We start from the raw sequence: 21,129 nt of genomic DNA, 5'->3' as shown, positions 1-21,129 counted from the left end.
CCAGAACCCCTCCCTTCTCCACTCCGAAGGCCAAGGCGCAGTCCACAGAGCCAAGCACAGAGGCCCTCCAGGCTGAGTGCGAGGGAGCTGGGCTTGCTACTCCCAAGCCCAGCTGAGGGGCAGAAGGTCAGCTCTAGGCAGAGCCTGCCGGTCCCCCTGGACGGCCACCTACATGGCCACAGGCCTCCTCCTAGGGCAGAGCACGTCTTCAGGGACCCAAGGACATTTCGAAACCGAAGTGGCTAACCACAAGAAATGTAAAGTTTTACCAGTGACTTAGAGGAAAGTCGGGAACGGATTTGGAAAAGGCCAAGCCCGTCTTCCGCAGGCCCCTCCTGAGCTCTCTCTTGGCTCCAGAGACCGTCCACCTCTCCACACATGTCCTGCAAGCACCTCCCCGCGGCCCTCACCCCGGGGCCCCTCCTCACTGAGCTGCCACCCCACACTCACCCTCCTGCAGCCCACAGGAGCCACACGGAACCCCAAACGCCATCACGCGCCCACAGAGCAGGCCCACGCCAGCTTCCGGCCACACTCTCGGGGTTCGGGGTCACAGCCAGCAGCAGGCCTTGCTGCTCCGAGCCCCCGGCCCCCGGGGCCCTGGCCCTGCTGTTCTCCTCTTCGGGTTCCTACCATGAACTCATGAGCTCATTTTACCTTGGCCACTTGGGAATTCCTGGCCATCTCCATGCTTTAGAACTCAATCAGTGATAAAACAAGCGTTTTCCGAACACCGCTCTACACCTGCGGGTACACGGTAAACAGAACGTCACGTCTCCTACGGACCAGTTTTCCAGCAGAGAAAACGCACTTCAAACGTCCCGAGGGCAGGACGCTTTTTCTCTTAACACCCAGATCCTAACAGGCATCAGCGAGTATTTTCTGAATGAAGAAACAGTGGGCAGTGATGAGCGGAAGGAAGAGCTAGACCAGAGTCTTCTGCGCCCACAGCGACCTGCCCTGCACCGCGTCTGAGCGCAACAGTCCTCCCGGCCTGCGTGCGACGCGTCAGAGTGAGACACAACGTCCGCGGTTCTGTAACTTCTCCTGTTTCCACATGCTGTCCGCTGGCCCAGAGTCGGACGCGAGGTTCACAGCCCCTCCTTTCTACCCTAAGCACTCCCGGGGCGGAGAGATCACACTAAAAGGCAGCCAAAACCATGAAAGTGAATTTCTGGACCTGTACTAGGACCAGGGCAGTAAACAGTGCCTGTCATGTTAAAGCCGTAAATGGGGAAGTCTAGATTCCTAATTTTTACAAAAGAAACGTTTTCCTCCAGCTCACCGAGAAGCCTTTCTGAGCATACTGTCCCTGACTGGGAATTTTCCGTTAAACACAGCGACGTCACTGCCTGAGGGAGGAGATGCAGTCCCCCGCCAGGAAGCACTGGGTGGGGAGGGTGGCGGGGGCACCCTCTGGGCAGGGGCGTGGGGGGCAGAGCAGGGGAACCGGCCTCACCTTGGCGTTGAGCAGCAGGAACAGGGGGTGGTCAGGCGTGGTGTGCGCTCGCCACTGCAGCACGTCGGGCAGGAACAGGAACTGCGCAGACGGGCCCACTCAGCCGCAGCCTTGCCGAGGGGCACCCTGCTCACGCCCTCCTCATGCCCCGGCACCGGCCATTACCTTTCTGGCCTGGTCGCTGTCCTCCACGTGAGCCAGCTCCCTCCCTGAGGCCTGCGCGATCCTCTTACCGGCAACCAGGTTCCCCACGATCATGGAGGCCGGCCCCACCTCTGGAAAACGGGGTTTCTGAGTGAGCGGATGGTGGCTCGGGGACAGGACCGGCCCGGGACCCTCCTGCCACAAGACTTTCTGTCTGAAGGAGGCGTTTCACTGTCCATTAAGGTGCTGAGCTTGGGAAACCGGCTGTAAGGGTCATGGTGAGCAACAAAGGGAACCCCTGCCTCCAACACAGGCAACCCCAGACTGAGACACTCGCCCCGCAGCGTGTCCCTGGGGGTGGGACTGGGCCTCAGCCACGCACTCCACAGTGTTCTTTTCCTGCTTCTTACACACCAAACAGGAAGGTAAATCTTCCTGAGTAAATGTATTTTATTTAATGATAATTTAAGTGTTCAATATTCAGTGGGAAAAAAATTAGCATTACTAAAGATTCACAAAACCAAAGAACAGAAGTAACTGTCAAACCCATCTTGAAGATTAGTTTTTCAGTGCGCGGGATCAGGGAAGGGAGAGTAACCATCTGCGGAGGCCCCCGGAATGCCAGCAGTCCTGGGCTGTCGGGGGCAGGGTGGGGGCGTGCGCAGGCGTAGAGGGCAGGCCCCCAGTCCCGGCCCCCCACGCCAGCCCCCAGCACGGACTCCCCAGCACTGAGCGGTTGCTCTCCCTCCCAAGCTCCACGTCTGCCCTTGGGCTGCACCTCTATGCCCTGGGAGCCACCCCTTTCCTTCCAAGCCTCCGAAGCCTGTGTTCAGTCACCGGGATAGGTCCCAGCACACAGGTGACATGGTCAAGGTTCCTCGCCTGCGGCTTGGTTCCCAGGCAGCGGGAGATGGGGACCGCCCCTGCAGGTCTGGCCCTTCCCCAGCCCCGGAGAGGCAGGCGCCACGAGGCCCGCACACTTAACCACGAGCGCGGCTGCCACCAGCGCGGAGACTGGACGGACAGCTACGGTTAGCTAGCACTGACCTGGTTGTTTCTGGCGAGGTTTGGGAAGGTTGGTGACACAGGTGTGAGGGCACATGAGTACATTGCAGGGGTGCAGCAGCCCCTCCAGGAAACGCTGCTTGGTTTCAGAAATGTGAATCCCTCCGAGAGGAGCCTTGGGTAGGGTGTTGGCAGGAACCAGCGCCAGACAGTACACGCCCACCTGGTGGATGCTGTCCACGGCCTGGAAGGGAACACCACCGGCTCAGAGGGACGGCGTGTGAGACCCGACACACCACCTGGCCGCAGGCAGCCCGGGCTGAGCCGCTCACGGCTACGGGGGCTGGGAGGCTACACCGGGGAGACACGCAGCTCTGAAGGTCGTGGAGACACTCTGCTCGACAAGAAAACACGGAAGGACGTGCGTCCGTTTCTGTCATCGGACACACACGCCTACTGTGTGTGTCTGTGCACAAACTCATAAACCCGAAAGTGCGTCTTTTCAGAAAGGAAAGTCAGATGAGCCCGTGGAGCTGCGGGGCAGAAACTGGACTTCTCCGAATTTACCCTGTGCTCAGATTTGACTTTGGAGGCATTTATATATTTTACAACGGAAAAACTTGAAATTTTAAAAAGCATTTCTGAACAGTCGGCAGTGAAATGAGGAAATGAGCTCAGCTGGGCTGGAAAAAGGTTGTTGGAAAAGCCCCAGGGAGAGAGTCTATTTAAAGTGGCTTTAAATGCAGTAGTTTGATTAGTCACCCCTAATGAGATTGGCCCTATGGGCAAAAAAAAAGTTAACCTGCCCTCAGAAATCTCGCATTTTAGAGGTAGTGTGGAGACTGCGGTGCGCAGCTTGGCCTAAAGCCGATGAGGGATTCAGGAGCTGTTGGTCACCATTTGTCAGTGAGTTAAAGGAAAACTCTGTGCTCTCGAACTGGAGCTGGACCCAGCAGCGCAAACCCAGGACACAGGTGCTCCTACAAACAAACATCAGTCCTGACTCTGTGCAGTGAAGACAGCCCAGAAACTGTGAAGAGGCCGGTGACATCGAGTGCCCAGATCGTGGTCCCCAATTCCATCTCCCCTAGGAAGCAGCAGAGGCCCTAGCGCCCCAGCTGTGACAGGTCTCGGGTACGAAACACACTGCCTCCTCCCAAGCAGCTGGGCTCCCTCGTCTCTGCGGCGCTGCTCCGGTCAGCGTTCCCATCAGGGTAGGTCGGCTCTGAAGTCCCAGCAGAGCAGGGACCCCCGGAGCGGAGACCAGCACGGAGGCAGCTGGATGTAGACGCTACCTCCCCGGAGGATTTCTGCCAGAAAACCCTGACTCTGATCCAATGACAATGTGCAGGGGACAGACAGCTGCATCAAATGATGCCCCAGGGTCATCAGAGTTCAGGCTAAAGAAGCAAAACTGGACAACTTGTTTTTGTCCACAAAGTAACCACCAGAAATCTACGACAGAGGAAGAATCTCTAGATTGAAGAAGACTTAAAAAACTTGTCCCCACCAAGTACAGTTTTTTTTTTTTTAACCTCATTTTGATCCTGAATCTAACCAACAAACTAAACATTAGATAATTGGGTAAGTCTGGATAGTGACTAGATATTAATCACAACAAGACGTTGGTGTTAGGATAAAAACTCTGAACACAGCAGGTACAGAGGTAACGTACCTCCATGTAAGAAAGACCGTATTTGACGAGCACAGCCAGCACCATTCTCAGGGTAAAAGCTGAGAACTCCTCCCCTAAGATCAGGGATGAGACAGGGACCCACTCTCACCACTGCCCTCAGCGTGCAGCTGGAGGACCCCGCCACAGCAATAAGGCCAGAAAGAAGAAGTAAGAGGCATCCAGACTGGAAAGGAAGAAGTAAAACCATCACTACAGATGACATGATGTCACATACAGAAAACCCTTAAGACTCCACCAGAAACTGTTAGAACTGATAAATATGTTCAGTAAAACCACCGGAATTATCTGCTGTGTCTCTGAATCAGCAGGAGAAATCGAGAAAACCATTCCACTTACAAATGCACCAAGATAATAAAATAAAATAGATTTAACCAAGGAGGGGAAAAACCTACACACTAAAGACTAGGACACTGATGAGAGAGATTGAAGACACAAAGAAACAGACATTCCATGCTCATGGATTGAAAGAATTAATGTTTTTAAAATGTCCATTCTACCCAAAGTAATCTACAGATTCAGTGCAATCCCTGATTCCAATGGCATTTTTCAAAAAACTAAAATAAATCCTCCTAAAATGTGTACGGAATCACAAAAAGACCCGAAGCACCCAAAGCAAACCTGAGGAACAGAGCTGGAGGTGTTCATGATTTTGAATTATGTCAGGAAGCTTTAGTAACCCAAACAGCACGGTATTAGCAAAAGAAGACACACACAGCCATGGAATACAAGAGAACCCAGGAATAACCCCAACACAGACGATCGATTAGTGTGTGACCAAGGGGGCAAGAGCGCACCACGAGGAAGGGGCAGTCTGGGGGAACCGGACAGGAGAATGAAACTGGACCACCTTCTCACACCACCCGCGAAAATAAAATCAAAATTGGTTAAAGACTTGAACGTGAGACCTGAAACCACGAAACTCCAAGAAGAAGACATAGGTGGCCAGCTCCCCGACACGGGTCTTGTTGGTGGTTTTATGGCTCTGACACCAAAAGCAAACACGAGCGAGGGGGACGACATCAAACAACGGCGGAGGACGCCGTCGGCAAAAGGGAAGGCGACCTTCTGGATCAGAGAAGCCCACCGCAAGCCCTGTCTCTGATGAGGGCTCATACCCCAAATACATAAAGAACCCACACAACTCAACAGCAAAAACAAACAATCCAACTAAAAAATGCACAGCATTTTCCCAAAGAAGACATACATGTGCTCCACAGGTACGTGGAAAGGTGCCCAACATCACCAGCTCCCTGGAAAACGAACATTTTAAAAAGTGAGACCCGCCGCACACTGGTCAGAACAGCTAAAACCGACAACATGAGGAGGGGCAGGTGCCGGCGAGGCTGCGGGGGAAGGGGAGCCCCGTGCACGGCTGCTGGGCACGCCAGCTGGGGCAGCCGCTCTGGAGGACAGCGTGGAGGGGTCCTCAAAAGGCTAACAATAGAGCTGCCCTAGACCCAGCAACCGCACTGCTAGTGTCTTCCCAAAAGCACTGACTCAAAGAGATAAAGGCGTCCCTTCGCGTGTCGCAGCACCATCTACAAGAGCCAAGACACAGAAGCGGCCCGAGCATCGCGGACTGTCGGTCGAGCCGAGGGGATGCGCACACACACGACCGAACACTCCTCAGCCACAAAAAAGGACGAGCCACTCGTGGACGTGGACGTAGACGCAGCCCGAGGGGAGAAGCGGAATAAGTCGGAGAGAAACACGCCCCCCGGGACGTCACTGCCCCGTGCGATGCTAACCGAGCAGACGGACACAGAGCGGTGGGGGTGGGCGTGGGCAGAACAGAGGGAGGGTCAGAGGCCACGAGCCTCCGGTCACAGAACAGAGTCTGGGGGTGCAGTGCTCGGTGACCAGAGACAAGGCTGCACTGGACACGCGGGAGCGGCTGAGATGGTAGAGCCTACAAGTCCTCGTCACGAGAACATCTGTGGTTAGACACGGTGATCGTCTGCCAGACTTACCGCGGGTTCACGTCACAGAGCATACAAATCACACTGCGCACCTGAGATTAGGGTCATACGTCAATCATCTCAATTTTAAAAAACAAGAAAATTACTAACATTAGAGATGTGATAACGGCTATTCCTTGTTTAAAGGAACAGTAAAATCTTTACAGATAAAGTGTGATGTCTGGCATTACTTCAGAACACTCCTGCGGGAGAAGGGGGGAGACCAGGTGAGGACACGGTCAGGACCCGGACTGGTAAGTTCCGAGTAGGGTGACAGGAATGTGGGTTATGATGATGTCACTTCTGAATGCTGGCGGGATGGGTGAGGTCTAGAGCCAACGATCAAGGAAGAATTCTTGAGCCGTCTTTGGTGCAAAAGGGTGGTTTTATGAAAGCTGTGGGGACGGAACCCTGTGGGCAGAGGGGGCCGCTGCCCTGGGACTGTGAGGGGTGGCTGATGACGCACTTTCCCACTGCGGAGGTGAAGACAAGGGAGGTGTCCAAAAGCTCTTTGACCTGCTGAAGGAGACTACGGGACCCTGGAGGCCTGGGTCAAGTTAGGGTTCTTTCTCCCTGCAGCACGGCATCAACGCTAAGATAGCAGGGAGCTTCCAGGAGGAAGGTGACCCTCTGCCGCCTCAAGCACAGGCCGCAGCTCACGAGGACGTTTAACTTGATCTCCATTCCCTTCTGCCCCTGTCCCCCACATCAGTCCCACTCTTGTTTCTGTTTGCTGTATTAGAACTATTCCGTAACAACCCACCACAAATTCTATTGAAAGTCCGCGTTGGGAGACACTAGTGGGGAGCACTTTCTGAGGCTCGGTCGCCGGGTCTCCCGACGCGTGGGCAGCTCCACGCCCATCTCTGCCAGCTTCAGGGCCCCCCCACCAACTGGCCTGATGGAGGACACCAGAGGAAACACCCCGAGGTCTGTACACCACTGCCCACGGCAGCTTTGTTCATCAGGCAGAAACAGGAGACCCACACGCCCGTCAGGGTGTGAACAGGTAAGCGAAGAACCACCACCAGGCTTGGAGAGGAAGGCCCAGCCCCCACACGACATGAGCCGTCCCAAAGCCTCATGGAGGGAAGGGAGCGAGCCAGGAGGCAAACACCATGCGAGTCCCTTTCCCGAGACCGTCTATGGCAGAAAGGGAGACGCGCCATGCCGCCAGGCATGTGGACACGCAGCCGACCGGGGGCCCTCGGGCTGGGCAGCGCGGCGGAGGTGGGGCACGGGAGAACCTGCTGGCGCGGCGGAAACACTCCATGTCTTTGCTACCGCGCGGCGCTGGCTACCTGGGGCGTTCGGCTGTCGGCGCTCCCCGCCCGCACCCACAGATGGGCTCATTGGACATGGAAATCGCATCCCGTCAAGTCAACCGAAAACCCCCACTGGACGGTCCCCGTAAGGTGTGCGCACTTCACCAAACGTAAACTTTACTCCTTTCCCCCAGAGTAGTATGCAGGACTCCCGTGCGGGGTTTAAGGAAGTGAGGGTGACACAGCACGCCCTGAGGAGTGCACAGGGACAGGGGCGTGATGGGCAAGGGTGATGACGTGGTGGCCACTGCAGGACCTAAAGGTGGGTATTAGGGACTTTCTGCGTGACGCTTTGACATTTTCATAACAGGACACAGAAAACCACCACCGCGTGGTGGCATGTAAGCTCGGTGCTCCCGGGTCCCCGGGGCCATGGCCTGGTCTGAGCCTACGTAACAGTCTCAAATGATCTCACCCCAACTGGCGGGGCAGGTATGGGGCTGCTGTTCTATGTATTCCCTGTACGGAATTACAGCTTCCCAGTGCTGTCTGTCACTCTCACCAAGCCCGGATTTCTTTGGCGCCTGCGGGGTGCAAGCGGTGCCGGCAGGGTGAGGCTGTGCCGGGTACAGGCAGCACCAGGGGGAGGCAGCACGGGGTAGGGGGGAGGCAGCACAGGGGCAGGAAGCCTGCGACTCTCAGGAGGTCGAGCCGAGATCCCGTGTCAGGCGAGCGGACACCCGGCCTGCTCGGCCCAGAGCCAGAGACGGGGTTAGACAGGCCAGGCTCTGCAGGAAGGGAATGCAGACCCTGCGCCCTCGGACTCCCGGGAACCACGCGCCCCCAGGCCGCAGCCGGCCGCCGGGCCCACCTGCAGCACACGGCTCATCCACTGGAAACTGTCCTCCTCGGAGGCGTCGGGCCGCTGCTCGGCCACCAGGACGATACGGTCGTCGTGCAGCACCGTCACAGAGAACACAGCGATCCTGGGGGGTGGGGGACGAGGACAACATGACCACCCGCAAAGGACAGCAAACGGGACGCAGACCGTGCCTCTCCCTCAAAACGGAGGGTGCAGACAGGCTAAGGCTGAAGAGACTCTAACCGTGGCCGCCGGCTGAGAACTGGAGACGCGACCTGGTCTCCTGTAGGGCGGCTGAAGTAGCTCCGATTCGCTAAGACAAAATGACTTTGGTGCAAAGCAAAACCACCAGACACGGATCTTAAAAGAAAACTTTCCTTAATTATAATGTTGATGCACGGAATACGTTTGTCCGCACACATCTCCGTCTAGAAGGACTATCGGTCGGGATGATCAATTGGCCTGACTCCGTCGGTCCCTCGGAACATGTCGGCGTCTCTCTTTCTCTGCACTTGCTGCCTCTGCCTCTTACACTGGGAGGCGGTTCTCTCTCCTTCCCTGTCGGACCAGAAGCTGGCCTCCCCCCAGGCCCCACGCACCAGCACACCTGCTGCTCCAGTTCTGGGCCATCGCGACACACTCGTGTTCTCTTGTTCTCCTGTGGGCGGGTGTGCACACGGGCACACGCACACTTCGCCCAGCACTAAATTTCTCCTGCTTTCAGACATCTTGAATGCATCTCAGTATCCCCAGCGAAGCTGTTCTCACAAGAAGTGTCTTTTGCTAACACAACTTCTGAAACTTACATTCCCAAGAATATTTTTATTACAACTGCACAATTAAGTAACAATTTGGAAAAATGTAAAATCTAAGTTAAAAATTCCATTTAATAACTTAAAAACATCACTGCACTGCTGCCTTCTTGGGCTAGTCCCAGCGCTGGGGACTTTCATGCCTTCTGCTTGACCCTAGTGCTGGACCCTTCTCGAGTCCCACAAACCTGGTCTCCGGCCGCTCCGATGCCCCCCCACCGCCGTGTGCGCCCTCCCCCCGCGTCTGCTACCATGCCACCTTCTCCGGTCTGCGCAACCTCCTCTCCCACCCCTGGAGGACTTCCTCAACCTCACTCTCCGGCTTATCACTTCCTTCCTGCTACTTATTCCATCTGCTGTGCTGGTGTTTAAGAACAAAGAACTCGTGTTGTGTGCGTTATACTATTCCCGAGACGTTCTACTCTCTATCGGCTGTGGCTCCGTTTCTCTCTTGGTTTTGTTTTTTTGTTTTGTTTTGTTTTGTTTTAAGAGCAAGTGAGGGAGCTCAAGCAGGGGACAGGCAGAGGGCAGAGGGAGAGAGAGCGTCTTAAGTAGACTCTGTGCCCAGGGCAGAGCCCGAGGCAGGGCTCAATCTCACGACCCTGAGATCAGCACTGGAGCTGCACTCTGAAATCAATAATCAGACGCTGAGGGACGCCTGGGTGGCTCAGTGGGTTAAGCAGCTGCCTTCGGCTCAGGTCATGATCCCAGCGTCCTGGGATCGAGTCCCACATCGGGCTCCTTGCTCGGCGGGGAGCCTGCTTCTCCCTCTGACTCTGCCTGCCACTCTGTCTGCCTGTGCTCGCTCTTGCTCTCTCTCTCTCTGACAAATAAATAAATAAAATCTTAAAAAAAAAAAAGAATCAGACGCTGAACTGAGTGACCCCCCCTCCCCAGGCACCGCCGTGGCTCCAGGTCAAGGTGGTTGTGGTGGTGGGGACAAGCAGGCACCCTGCTCACCGGCAGACGCAATCACCCGTGCCCTCCCCACCGCTCGCGATGACGTCACCTCGTCCGCTGCGGCTCAGGACCAGCGGCAGCTCCAGGTTCCGTCAGGTCCTGGGCGCCTCCCTACCCCACCCCAGAAACAGGCACTGGCCACCCGGGCACCCATACCAACAGCGTCCCACTTCTGCTGTGAGGGCAGGTCATGAGGTCCTGGTGGCCCCCACTCGGGCACCCACACAGGCCTGACCTGTTGGTTTCTCCTTGGTGGGCACCCCACACTCCTGTCATCCCGCCCAACAAGAGGGCCAGCAGCACCCACTTGGCAGGACTCCTGAATGATTTCTCTAAGGAATATTCAAAGGCAGGGCCTGGCCAGGTACCCTGGTTTGAGTAATAAAAGCACCCCTTTGAGAAGAAAATAATTTAAACGTGCAGCCAGCTGAGTGAGCCAGCCGGGACAAAGAGCTCGGGGCTGAACAGAGCCAGACGCGGCTTCCCTCACGGGCCCGGCTGCCTGGGCTCAGAAAGGGTTTGCCCAACACCCTCGGGACTGTCAAGAGCGGCCCCACCCCGGGGCGAGGCGGGGCCCTCCCCGGTCTCGCTAACCCTCAGCAGAGAAGAGAACTGACATTTGTGATTCAGAGAAACTGGCCCTCGGCTGCTCCAGTCTGAGTGTGTGAGGCTCGAGGGTGCTAAAGCAGGTGCTCCTCGGGCCCCGTCCTCTTGAAGACCCACAGGAGCCCTGTGGGCAGGGAGGACACTAGCTCTGGCTGCAAATATCGCCCTTTTTCCTGGGCAGGTTTTCTGATGAACAGGAGTTCCTAGGGTTTGTGTACTCGAGTCACTGGACCTTGCTGCTACTGCAGACAGACTCTCAGACTTCAAGCTGAGGAGGAGGGTTCTAGAGGCCCGCAGCGCATCACCTGCCTCTGTAGACAAACTTCATGGGCTCCACGGCCAGCGCAGTGGCCACGATGTCATCTGCATTGTGTCTGCGAATTCCAACCACCATCAGCCCATCCAGCTTGCCCACAACAAAGACCAGGTTATCCTGGAAGTAAGGACATAGGTCAGGCCTCGGGACACGCAGGCAGGCCCTGGGGGTCAGGTAGCTGATAGCTGCAGCAGGCAGCGGACAGCACACAGAAAGCGAGGAACACGCAGACGGGGTCCTGCACGCCGGTGGGCGGGGCTGGAGACAAGGGGACGTGGCGGGGGGGTGCTGTCCTATGGACTGTGGGATATGGGGAGCTTCCCTGGCCCCTAGATCGGCGCTAGATACCAGCGCACCCCTCCATGGAGCTGTGGGCGTGTCCGGAGGCCCAGGTCGTGGCAGCAGGACACACTCACCGGCCCGATGAAGCCCAGCAGCCCCGTCCTGGTGAAAGGCCTGTCAGACACGGGCGTGCCTCCTGCCGTGACCGGGATGGTCTGCCAGAGCAAAGGGTGGGACGTTAGGCTGTGCTAGACGGACAATGGACCAACCGGCCAGGTGGCCAGGGTGCGGCTTCCCCAGATGAGGCTGCCGCCCACGGATCCCTGGTGGGGGACAGGCCACCCCAAGGCCAGAGGCTCGGTCAGTAGATGACACGCTCCTCAGACTCCCGCACCCAGCATGGTCTGGGTTCCTCCTGCGACCTCTTCTCTGCGACCCCTTCTCTGCGACCCCTTGTCTCCCTGGGCCCAGCACCCGGCTCTGAGGAGCAGGCACTCGCCAGACTCTTGGCGCACATGGAGCGTGGGCTTCCCGGGCCGGCCTCGGCCCCATCAGGCTGGAGACCCGCTGCGCCCTGCCCGCTGCCCTCCGTGGACGCTCTGGAATTCACCTGCACAGAAAGGGCAGGAGACGTACAAACCTCAAAGACGCTCTTAGTGATGCCCAGCAGTCCGTAGTAGGCGGTGCCGGTGGCGCTGGAGCTGACGCATATCTCCCCGATCTCGTCGGTCTTGCAGAGGTGAGGGGCACCTTCCACCTTCACAACACACACGTCAGCTGAACAGAGAGAAACCCTCGGAGTCATCGACGAGAGCTCCACGGGAACGCGCTCATTCACAGAGATCTACTCGCGCTCCGCGTGCGGTTACGGGGCGCTCTGACAACACGCTCGAGCCGCTGTGCGGCCTTCGGCTTCCTACACGGTATGTAACCGACTCGCGATGCCTCCTGCACGTACGAAGCCCGGGCTGATGGGGCACCCGCTCTCTCAGGGAAGATTCCGTGCCTCCTCCTTGTGTCACCACCGCGAACCCACGGGCGATGCTGGCTGACCCGTCCCGTGCCGTAGCCCCATGCAGCCTGTAGCCTTGGTGGGGCCCATCCCATAGCCCAGGCACCCCCTGGTCAGCTGTCATTAAGCAGCTCCCCACCGACAACCCCGCCAGCTGCCCACCCTGGGCATAGGAGACCCCGCCTGTCAAGTCAGTGCAGTTCCGGGCCACCCACGCCACAGAGCAGGCACCCAAACGGGCCTCCAACCCAACACGCAGGGGTCCATTAAAGGAAACGAATCAAGCAGCCTCTGGTCCCCGGGCACGGCCCCTTCCCCCAAGGATGGTAATCAGCAAGAGAGAAAGGCCAAAGGGAAGCTCATTCCCATTTCCTTCCGCCCACAGATCAGACCATAGGCCACAGAGGCCCTGCTGGAGGAGGAGGCTGGTGGGCACAGACACTCCCACGGTGCGCATTCACCGCCAGACCCTGATCTAATTCACAGCGGGGCGAACGCGGTGAAAGGCTGGGTCTCTGCGAAACCCAAGAGACCGTCAGCCTCAACAAGTCAGTCAGCTCTGCAAGGGTCAAACTAACAGGTGCCGACCGGGGGAGCAGGTGAGCACAGACACACACCCACGCACACGCTCGCACACTCTGGGGGAGCGCTGTGCACGCACACACACACGCACACATACACTCACACACACGCGCGCGCACACACGCACGCGCGCACTCGGGACCACTGTGCACACACGCGCACACCGGGCGGGTCAGGACAGCTGCCCACGGATCTTGGGAGGGCCCGTGTGGCGAGGAGGAAGCCGAGCAGCTGTGAGGCCCCACAGTGAGGGCGCCGGAGGGCAGCAGCAGAGAGCGTCCCCCACTCCCGGCTGTCCCGGGGCCTCCTGCGCCAGGCTGTGGGCTCCCTGTGCGGCGCTCCGCTGGGGAACCACAGCAGCGCTCCATCGGCCTCTCTGCGGGGCCAGCGGTCAGGCCCGGGGGCTCTGCGAGCAGGAGGCTGCGCACAGGAACTGCTGCACCCTGTGGAGCGCCGCTCCTGACCGACATGTCCCGGTCGCCCGCCGCGGGCGGGAGCCGGGCGTCGGGCTGTCTGAAGACACTGGGTGTCGTGAGCTGCCCGGCACCTCCATGATGCCTGCCCTCGACAGGCAGTCACGCTCGGGTCCCCAGACACCAGAGAGCAGCACACCCAGCTCGGGGGCCACACCCCTGGTGCTGTTGCTCAACCTGAACTCCAGTACAAAGGCAGGCAAAAACCGGAAAACACATTACTATAAACTGGAACCCCAGTTCACATAGGAAAACCCTGCTAGGAAGACTTTTGTTCGTGGCACCCCGAGAGCACTCCCACGGTCTGCACACTCAGGCCTCCGGGAACGTCAAGCAGCGGTGGGATCCGACACCGCCAGCTTGTCCCTTACCTCCTGGCAGCGCCTGACCGACGTCCTGAACGGTAAGAACGGACAACTTTTCTTCAGCATCAACTCTGATCACACCGAAGCTGAGACCGTTCATCGACAGGACGGCTCTTCTCGGGGGAGGTCCGCCCAGCTCTGGCGGCCTGGAAAACAAAAGCAGACACGCTGACGAGGGGACAGTGCAGGGGGCAGGATCCGTGCCCAGCTTGCCTGCAGGACCACACACGGCTGGCTGCGGGACCGGCTGCCCGAGGGTACCACAGCATCTCCGCCCTGCACGCCGCTCTGCACGGGGGCCTGCACGGTCCTCCCACCCGGGGGCCTCGGGTGTGGCCACAGTCTAAGGGACGCTCTGTGACTTCCCCAGAGAGGTCCTAAGGCTGACTGAGCTTCCACCTGGCTTTGCTGAGACACTTGTAGGGAGCCCTGGGCAGCAGCAGGAGACAGGTACCAAGGAAGCCCGGAGCAGCCCCCAACACGCCCAGTCCAGAGACCAGAGGCTGGAAGCCAGACTGCCCAGTGCAGCCCTTCCCAAAGCCCTGACGCAGGAAGCAGAAGTGCAGCGGCTGATGCCGCCAAGCGTAGGAGTGACGTGTCCCATGGCCAGAAAGCACCACAGAGCAGAGGAATGAGGAACACCTTACAGTCTGTGAAGCATAAAGAAGTCCTTTCTCTGATAAGTTATTAAAATTTTCGGATTATTTAATACTTGTACATATGAAAGCGCAGACTATTGATGATACACTAATATAACACAAGACCACAATCACCACTGGTTTATCTAACAACTGGCCAGAGGGCAGAAAACCACCGCACAGACACACTCAACTGTGAGCACAGCACCCTCCTCCCAAGACAGCCCCCAGAGGCCGCTGTGGACAGGAGCCCTAGGGCAGGCGAGAGGCGACCCAGGAAGGGACAGGTGGTCTGCTAGGAGCAGGAAGGACCAGAGCCTGCCAGCTCTGAGGTCTCCCAATCCCACCGTCCAGGCTGAGATGGGGGAGCACAGCCCCCACCTGCTGCCGGGCCCCCTCGGGCAGGGAACAGCTCTGGGCTGTCACGCCCATGAAGCCCTCGGAGGGAAATCAGCCCAGAGACCACAGCCCGGGCAGCCGCCACCCCCCACGTCGCGGCACGGATCCAGGCTGGCGGGAGACACGCGGCCAGCACAGGGCGAGGGGCCTGGTGCCCGGGGCTGCCCCCCACCACACGCACGCGCCTGGGACACTGGCACATTGCTCCATGCGGTCCGCTGCTCCGAGAAAGGCAGCCACGCTCGGCAGCGGGGGACAGCAGCTGCGTGGGCGGATGCAGAGGTGGCCGCTTACCTGCGGATGGCCACCGTCAGCGCCTCCGGGGAGCCGGCACAAGGACAGATGACCTCGGGCCGCAGCCCTCTGGACTGGAAGACATTGAGGAACGCGTCACAGGAGGATATGGACCCTGCGAGAGACAGAGGGAGCCGTGGGGTAACTGGACGGCTGGCAGGGAGAGGCCAACCACCCATGAGCTCCAGCGCGTCGTGACATCAGGAGTCTCAAGGGGGCGGGGGGCGGGGGCGGGGAGCGGCTCCCAAGGGAAACACGGGGCGTCTGGAAACCACCAGCAGGTAGAGCGGGACACTTCCAGGGCAGACACCCCGCGCAGTGTCTGAGTGCAGGGCAGACCTCTGTTTCGCCCCCGCGCGGTGTCTGAGTGCAGACTCACAGCCTGCCCCGGCCTCGCCGCGGCTTCTCACAGCTCTGCTGAGTGGGAGGTGACCAAGGAGCGATTCTGGGGCGAGCCCCCTCACGGCGAGGCCCAGGTGCACGAGAGCGCCTGCTGCCCGAGGGCCTCGGGGCGCGGATTGGCCAAGTAACCCCCACAGGGCAGCCCACGCGTGGTCCCCAGGCTGCCCCCGATTCTCCCCTACTCGCCCCGGCCGGTCTGAGGCGTTGCGGATATGGAAGCACAGCTCCCCAGCAGGAGGGCTGCCGCCGGCTCGGGGCTGCACCCCTCGGGACCCCAGGGCTGAACCCCACCCCTCAGGCACCTGCCACAGCGAGGCTCGAAGGAAAGGAGGGTGCTGTGTGCGGCTCTCGCTGGGCACTGGCAGACGGCAGAGAGCACACAAGACCAGCCGCTGGTTCAGTACCACAGGGAACCAGACGGCGCGTGGAGGGGCAGGATCGAAGGTCTGTGGGGACAGGGTCCGGGGAGGGCTCCGCGGTGGGAAAGCCTGGCCACCAGGAAAGGAGCTGCTGGGGGTGCGGCAGGGCGGGGGACACGCAGGGCTGTGGTGCAAGGCCCGAGCACGCGGCTGGGTTCAGGCGGGTGTGGGGATGCAGAGCACCCAGCCCTGGGCGCCTCCGAGGCAGGATGGAGGGGCCCTGCTGGGGACGGGTAGAGGAGCGAGATGGCAGGGTGCCCTCCTGAGCAGTGGGGACCCAGGGGCACAGGGACGTCGGGGCCCTCCTCACAGGGAACTAGTGGAAAGGCCAGCCTCTGGGCCGGGGAGCTTTAGTGCAAACCCTGCAAGACTGCTGTGAACCCAACGAGCAAACCCACCTACCCAGTCGAGGGCTTTGTGCTGCACAGAAACCCCCCCAAAGGTCCACCAGGCCTCCCCAAGGAACCACGCGTGGAAGGCCGTGGACAGCACCAACGAGCAGCCTCGCTCAGCCCCTGCAGAGCCCAGAGTGCTCAGGGGCGCGACGGGGGAAATCCCAGCAGGAGGTCAGGGCCGGAACAGGTGCCTGGTCCATGTCTAAATTCCAGTAATTTCTTAATGTATCTTCTGTCCATGGTGTTAAAATTGCTTTTAAATGCAGCGCCTTCATAAACAAGCACGAGATACACCAGCGGGTCCCCCCGGGAGGGCGTGCAGCACGGCCCACGGCCCACGGCCCACGGCAGGCCTGTTACGGCTGCAACTCCGCAGCGCTGTTCCTCAGCGTGCCATACTTGACCCCCTTCCCTCCCACGCCAGGCCTGCTGGGGAGGCCACGGCCACGGCCAAGGCCACGCTCAGCCGGGCTTACTCACACGGGTTGGCGCCGTCGGCCACGATCAGCATGCGCAGGGAGCTGAGGCTGACGTCCCTCTGGCCTCGCTGAGCCAGGAGAGACCAGTGCATGTCGCGGGACTTCACCAGTGCGGCGCGGGCTGCGGAGGGGAGCGTGGAAGTGCCCTGAGTCACAGGAAAGCGGCACCCTGGCCCCTCACAGACCCACCCGAATCAACACAGGTCCCCGGGACAAGCGTGCGTGAAGACAGACCCACGGCCCAGCCTCGGGGCTCACCAAGGGGTCCCCCAGCCCCACTGGAGCAGAGCCCAAGGGACAAGGAAGCCCTGTGGTGACCCAGGTGGGGGCAGGCCAGTGGCCCTCTGTCTACACTGCTTCCTTAGAATCAAGAGCTCTGCCACCGGTGAAAACCATCTCCACGACTAAGAACCAGGAGTACTGGTGTGACTGGAGAGATTTTAAGAGAACAAAAAGAGTGGCCGATGGCGTCTGCAGAAGAGGGCCGTCAGGGGCCATGCGCCCAGGCCACGCAGAGTCCATCACTGAGGGGGTGGCATGGCGCACGCGGGCAGGGGGGGCGTCACAGCCCGTCCCCGCCGGTCGGCGAGCCGGCTTCACTGCTTTTTCCATCACCAAGGGAGACAACAGAAGGACTTGCTGCACGAAGGAGGGGTCAGGGACGGCGTCTCTCCCGTTACCTTTATACGAACACACTTTCTGGATCCAGGACAGAGGGTTCACCTTCATGAGCGCGTACGGGACGCTGACGACGTGCATCCTGTTCAGCACGCTCTGCGGGAGAGACGGGCGCTCGGGGGCGGGCCTCACTATGGGGCAGCAGAGGCTGCACCGCGCCCGGGGGCATAGAGAGCAGCGCGGCCTGCTCTTGCTGACCCTTCAGATAAGGGCTAACTGCACCACCTAAAAGTGGGGTTTGGTGGCATCTCTCGGTACGAGACCTCAGAGTCCCTCGAGTCCAACCACTAGACCACAGGGCAAAGGACACTCACTGTTAACACTCCGTGCCACAGCCCAGCATCCCGCTTGAAATCCAGCACATTCGTTAGTGTCTCGGCTGCGAGGGGACAAAATGGTGAAACCACTTGTGACCGTCTTCACAAGTCACGCGCATTGTTAAAGAAACTGTGAGAGGAAGACATGATTGGCACAAGAACTCTAGGAAATGCACAGCCTCTGAAGATACCAGGCGCCAGTCAATCAATCGTCTTGGTTATTGATTCAAATGACCAAGGGGCGCCTGGGTGGCTCAGTTGGTTGAGCGACTGCCTTCGGCTCAGGTCATGATCCTGGAGTCCCGGGATCGAGTCCCGCATCGGGCTCCCCGCTCAGCAGGGAGTCTGCTTCTCCCTCTGACCTCTCCTCTCACACTCTCTCTCTCTCTCAAATAAATAAATAAAATCTTAAAAAAAAAAAAAAACAAATGACCAGAAAAACTCAGAAGCAGGTGATACAATTTTGGATTAAAACAGCTCTGCTGGGGCGCCTGGATGGCTCAGTCTGTTAAGCGGCTCACGATCTCCAGGCCCCGGGGTCAAGTCCTGCATCGCTCCCTGCTCAGCGGGGAGTCTGCTTTCTCCCTCTCCCTCTGCTCCTCCCCCGCTCAAATAAGTAAGAATCCTTAAACATCTTGGGGAAAACCCCACAGAGCTACGCTGATCACTAGTCTGAAACTACAAGGAGCAGCACGTGCTCGAGCAGCCCCTCGAGGTTCCCCAGCACAGTGAGGTCAGGGGTGAGGACACTAAGGCCACCACCCCGTGTCTCTGGGAAATGTCACAGGCTGCTCGTGCTGCTTCCCCTCAGAGAGCTGATCCTTCTCTGTGGTCTCCTCCAGGAAGGACGGATGCGGGAGCAGGTGGTGACGGGGACTGCCCACATAGCCCGGCGCTTGGGGGGCCTGGTTCCGGGCCCCCCGGCCGATGCTTGGCAACCCCAAGGGGCACCCACAGCAAGGACACCAACGGTGAACACAGGGCCACCAGGAAAGGCGCCTGCTTCCCGAGGAAGAGTTCGTCCCTACGCTCCCTCCGTTAGCTAAAGCGCCCCAACGATCCCCGATACATCCAGGTCCAGAAAAGGAAAACCATGTGACTAACAGATCCAGTTTTCAAAAAATTATTCAGGCCCTTGAATATACCTAAAATCATTCTCCAAATCTCCACTGAAGGCTTCAGTGACTCCTGACTTGCATTTTTATTCTCCTCTTACTTTTAAACACCGTATTTTACTTATTTAAACAAACCATTCGATTTACTTTGTAGTTTTATTCAACCCCAGCATTGTTACAGTAGGGAAACTACCATATATGTTTTTATAGTTCTTTAAAAATAACAGTTCTCGAAGTTAAATATCCAATATTTAACAGTCAGTGGGGGATGGTGCTACCTACGTGCCACCAACAGAAAACCTCTAACTTTCAAGATTCCGTTTGTGTGTCTGCAAACACGACAGTTCACATCGAAACCACAGTCACAGAAAACAGCCATACAAAAGCGGGTCTGTTAAGATGGTTTTCCATTTTTTTGTGCAGAACACACCTCCCCGGAGCTACGTCCCGGACAGAACCAGCCCACCAGGCACAGTGGTAGATGACTCTCACCCACCATCAACATACACGAACATCCTGGAAGGAACCCAAGTGGGGCTGCCTGGGAGAACCGGCCCCTTGCACCCAGCACAAGCAGACGGCCCTAAGCACGCCAGCCTGGGCCCCAGCTGGGCGAGAAGTCCGCACCGGCGCTCGGCCAGTCCCCAGGGGCCTGCACGCCCTTACCTTCTGAGTAGCCACAAGCCTGCGTCAGAGCCTGGCAGTGGGCCAGCAGGCACGCGTGGGTCACCGTGACCCCCACCGTGCTGCCTTCTTTGCTGGTTTTGTACTGAAAGATTTCAAGAAAAAAAAAATCCATTACGGATGGTTCTGGAGGCTGACGGAAGTTACAAAGACGCGGTCCGTCCTTCACTAACCACGGAAGCACACGTTACGCCGTGACTCTTGGGGTGACACCCGCAGAGGAAGCTGGGGCACCCCTGCGGTAAGCGCCCGGGCACAACAGTGCGCGCAGGCTCCCCATGACTGCCGACACCCCTGGGGCAGGCGGCGAGAGACAATCAAGTAGGGGTAAGACCACACCTGCATGAGCTCCCCTACGACCCTGGCTGTCTCCGGGGTGAAGGTCAAACAGAAGGCTAAGTTCCGGCGTGCACTCCGACCAGAAGCAAGAGCTGAGCCCGTGGGGGCCGCTTCCCCGTGCTCTGGGTCAGACGAGGCCGTTACCTCGATGTAGGCGGTCCCAGCCCGGGCGTCCTGCGCCTGCGGCTGCCAGTCTTTGGGGGGCTTGGTCAGGTGCTTCCCGTCGATCACCAGCCAGGAGAGCGGGGGCCATCCTGCGAGGGGGCAGACAGGTCCCCCGGTCAGCGGCCTCAGGGCCCGGCCACCCACCTCACAGACACCGGCTCCTGCCACCCGGGGAACACGCGTCTCTGTCCCGCTCCCCCTTGTCCTGATCGAGCTTCGGTTCAGTCGGTGCCTCTGGCCAGCGACCGCACAGGCCTAGACTCTGAACCGCGGGGCTGGGCAGCAAGACGCACACCCACCCAGGAGGACCTCGCTCCCGCTGGAGACCGCTCCCCTCAGGGCCCCCAGGCGCCTACCTCTGAACGTAGCCACCTCTCCGGTCTGGGCCTTGGGCAGGCCTTTCTGACAGGCGTCCGTGGTCAGGGCCAGGGTGACGCCGCAGCTGCCCAGCAGGAAGCCCACCTGCTGGCTGCCAGCGTCCTGTAGAAGCACGGCGAGGTGCTCACGGGCGGCCCCGGGGCCCGGCCCCGCTCAGGCCCTCACGCGAGAGCCGGGCCCTCCACCTTGACTCACCCTCACCAGCTGCTACAACGGAACCCTATACGGGCAGAGACTGTATTTTCGTGAAAATAAAATAGAAAGTTCTGGATAATGGGCTAATGCCTCAGTGTTCTCTTGCAAATGACATTTAGTGGCATTTTAATCAACTACAAAAATTACAGCATGGAAATTTCCACTTGAGTCACGTTTAAAATTTACAGATAAATGGGGGGAGCAGCCTTTAACACAGTGACTTGTTTCCCACAAAAAATGCACATTCCCTTCCAGTCGACACTTCTTTTATACACGTCCCTCAGTAACGTCTTATCACTTTCTTCCTTCAAGTTTGACAAATCTCTGGCTTTTTCTGAATAATCTCTGTATTCAAACATCTATTCATCATATATTATCCTCTGGGAGGCACTGGTTTTATTTCAAACTTCACTTTTGGGATTCTCGGGTATTTGC

At 58.6% G+C, this 21,129-nt stretch overlaps 1 protein-coding gene across 9 annotated transcripts in view; it reads right to left on the bottom strand.

The window, feature by feature from the left end:
• Positions 1-21,129, bottom strand: part of DIP2A (disco interacting protein 2 homolog A) — an 88,722-nt gene that overhangs the window by 16,797 nt on the left and 50,796 nt on the right. For 8 of the 9 annotated variants that reach the window (XM_059392582.1, XM_059392583.1, XM_059392578.1 and 5 more), the window contains exons 11-25: positions 20,478-20,601; positions 20,101-20,210; positions 19,600-19,702; positions 17,816-17,880; positions 17,504-17,597; positions 16,825-16,944; positions 15,129-15,243; positions 13,804-13,943; positions 12,006-12,142; positions 11,500-11,580; positions 11,073-11,200; positions 8,399-8,513; positions 2,651-2,852; positions 1,625-1,734; positions 1,460-1,540 (exon numbers count right to left, since the gene is read on the bottom strand). In XM_059392582.1, coding sequence (XP_059248565.1) covers positions 1,460-1,540; positions 1,625-1,734; positions 2,651-2,852; positions 8,399-8,513; positions 11,073-11,200; positions 11,500-11,580; positions 12,006-12,142; positions 13,804-13,943; positions 15,129-15,243; positions 16,825-16,944; positions 17,504-17,597; positions 17,816-17,880; positions 19,600-19,702; positions 20,101-20,210; positions 20,478-20,601 — 1,725 coding nt within the window. Of the gene's footprint in view, positions 1-1,459; positions 1,541-1,624; positions 1,735-2,650; positions 2,853-8,398; positions 8,514-11,072; positions 11,201-11,499; positions 11,581-12,005; positions 12,143-13,803; positions 13,944-15,128; positions 15,244-16,824; positions 16,945-17,503; positions 17,598-17,815; positions 17,881-19,599; positions 19,703-20,100; positions 20,211-20,477; positions 20,602-21,129 lie in introns of those variants that run through there. The other variant, XM_059392584.1, reaches the window with a different exon arrangement.

The sequence above is a fragment of the Mustela nigripes genome, chromosome 2 (assembly GCF_022355385.1).
Source record: "Mustela nigripes isolate SB6536 chromosome 2, MUSNIG.SB6536, whole genome shotgun sequence".
NCBI classification, from domain to species: Eukaryota; Metazoa; Chordata; class Mammalia; order Carnivora; family Mustelidae; genus Mustela; species Mustela nigripes.
Note: the sequence above shows the minus strand (reverse complement) of the source record. Positions and strands in the feature narration are given on the sequence as shown.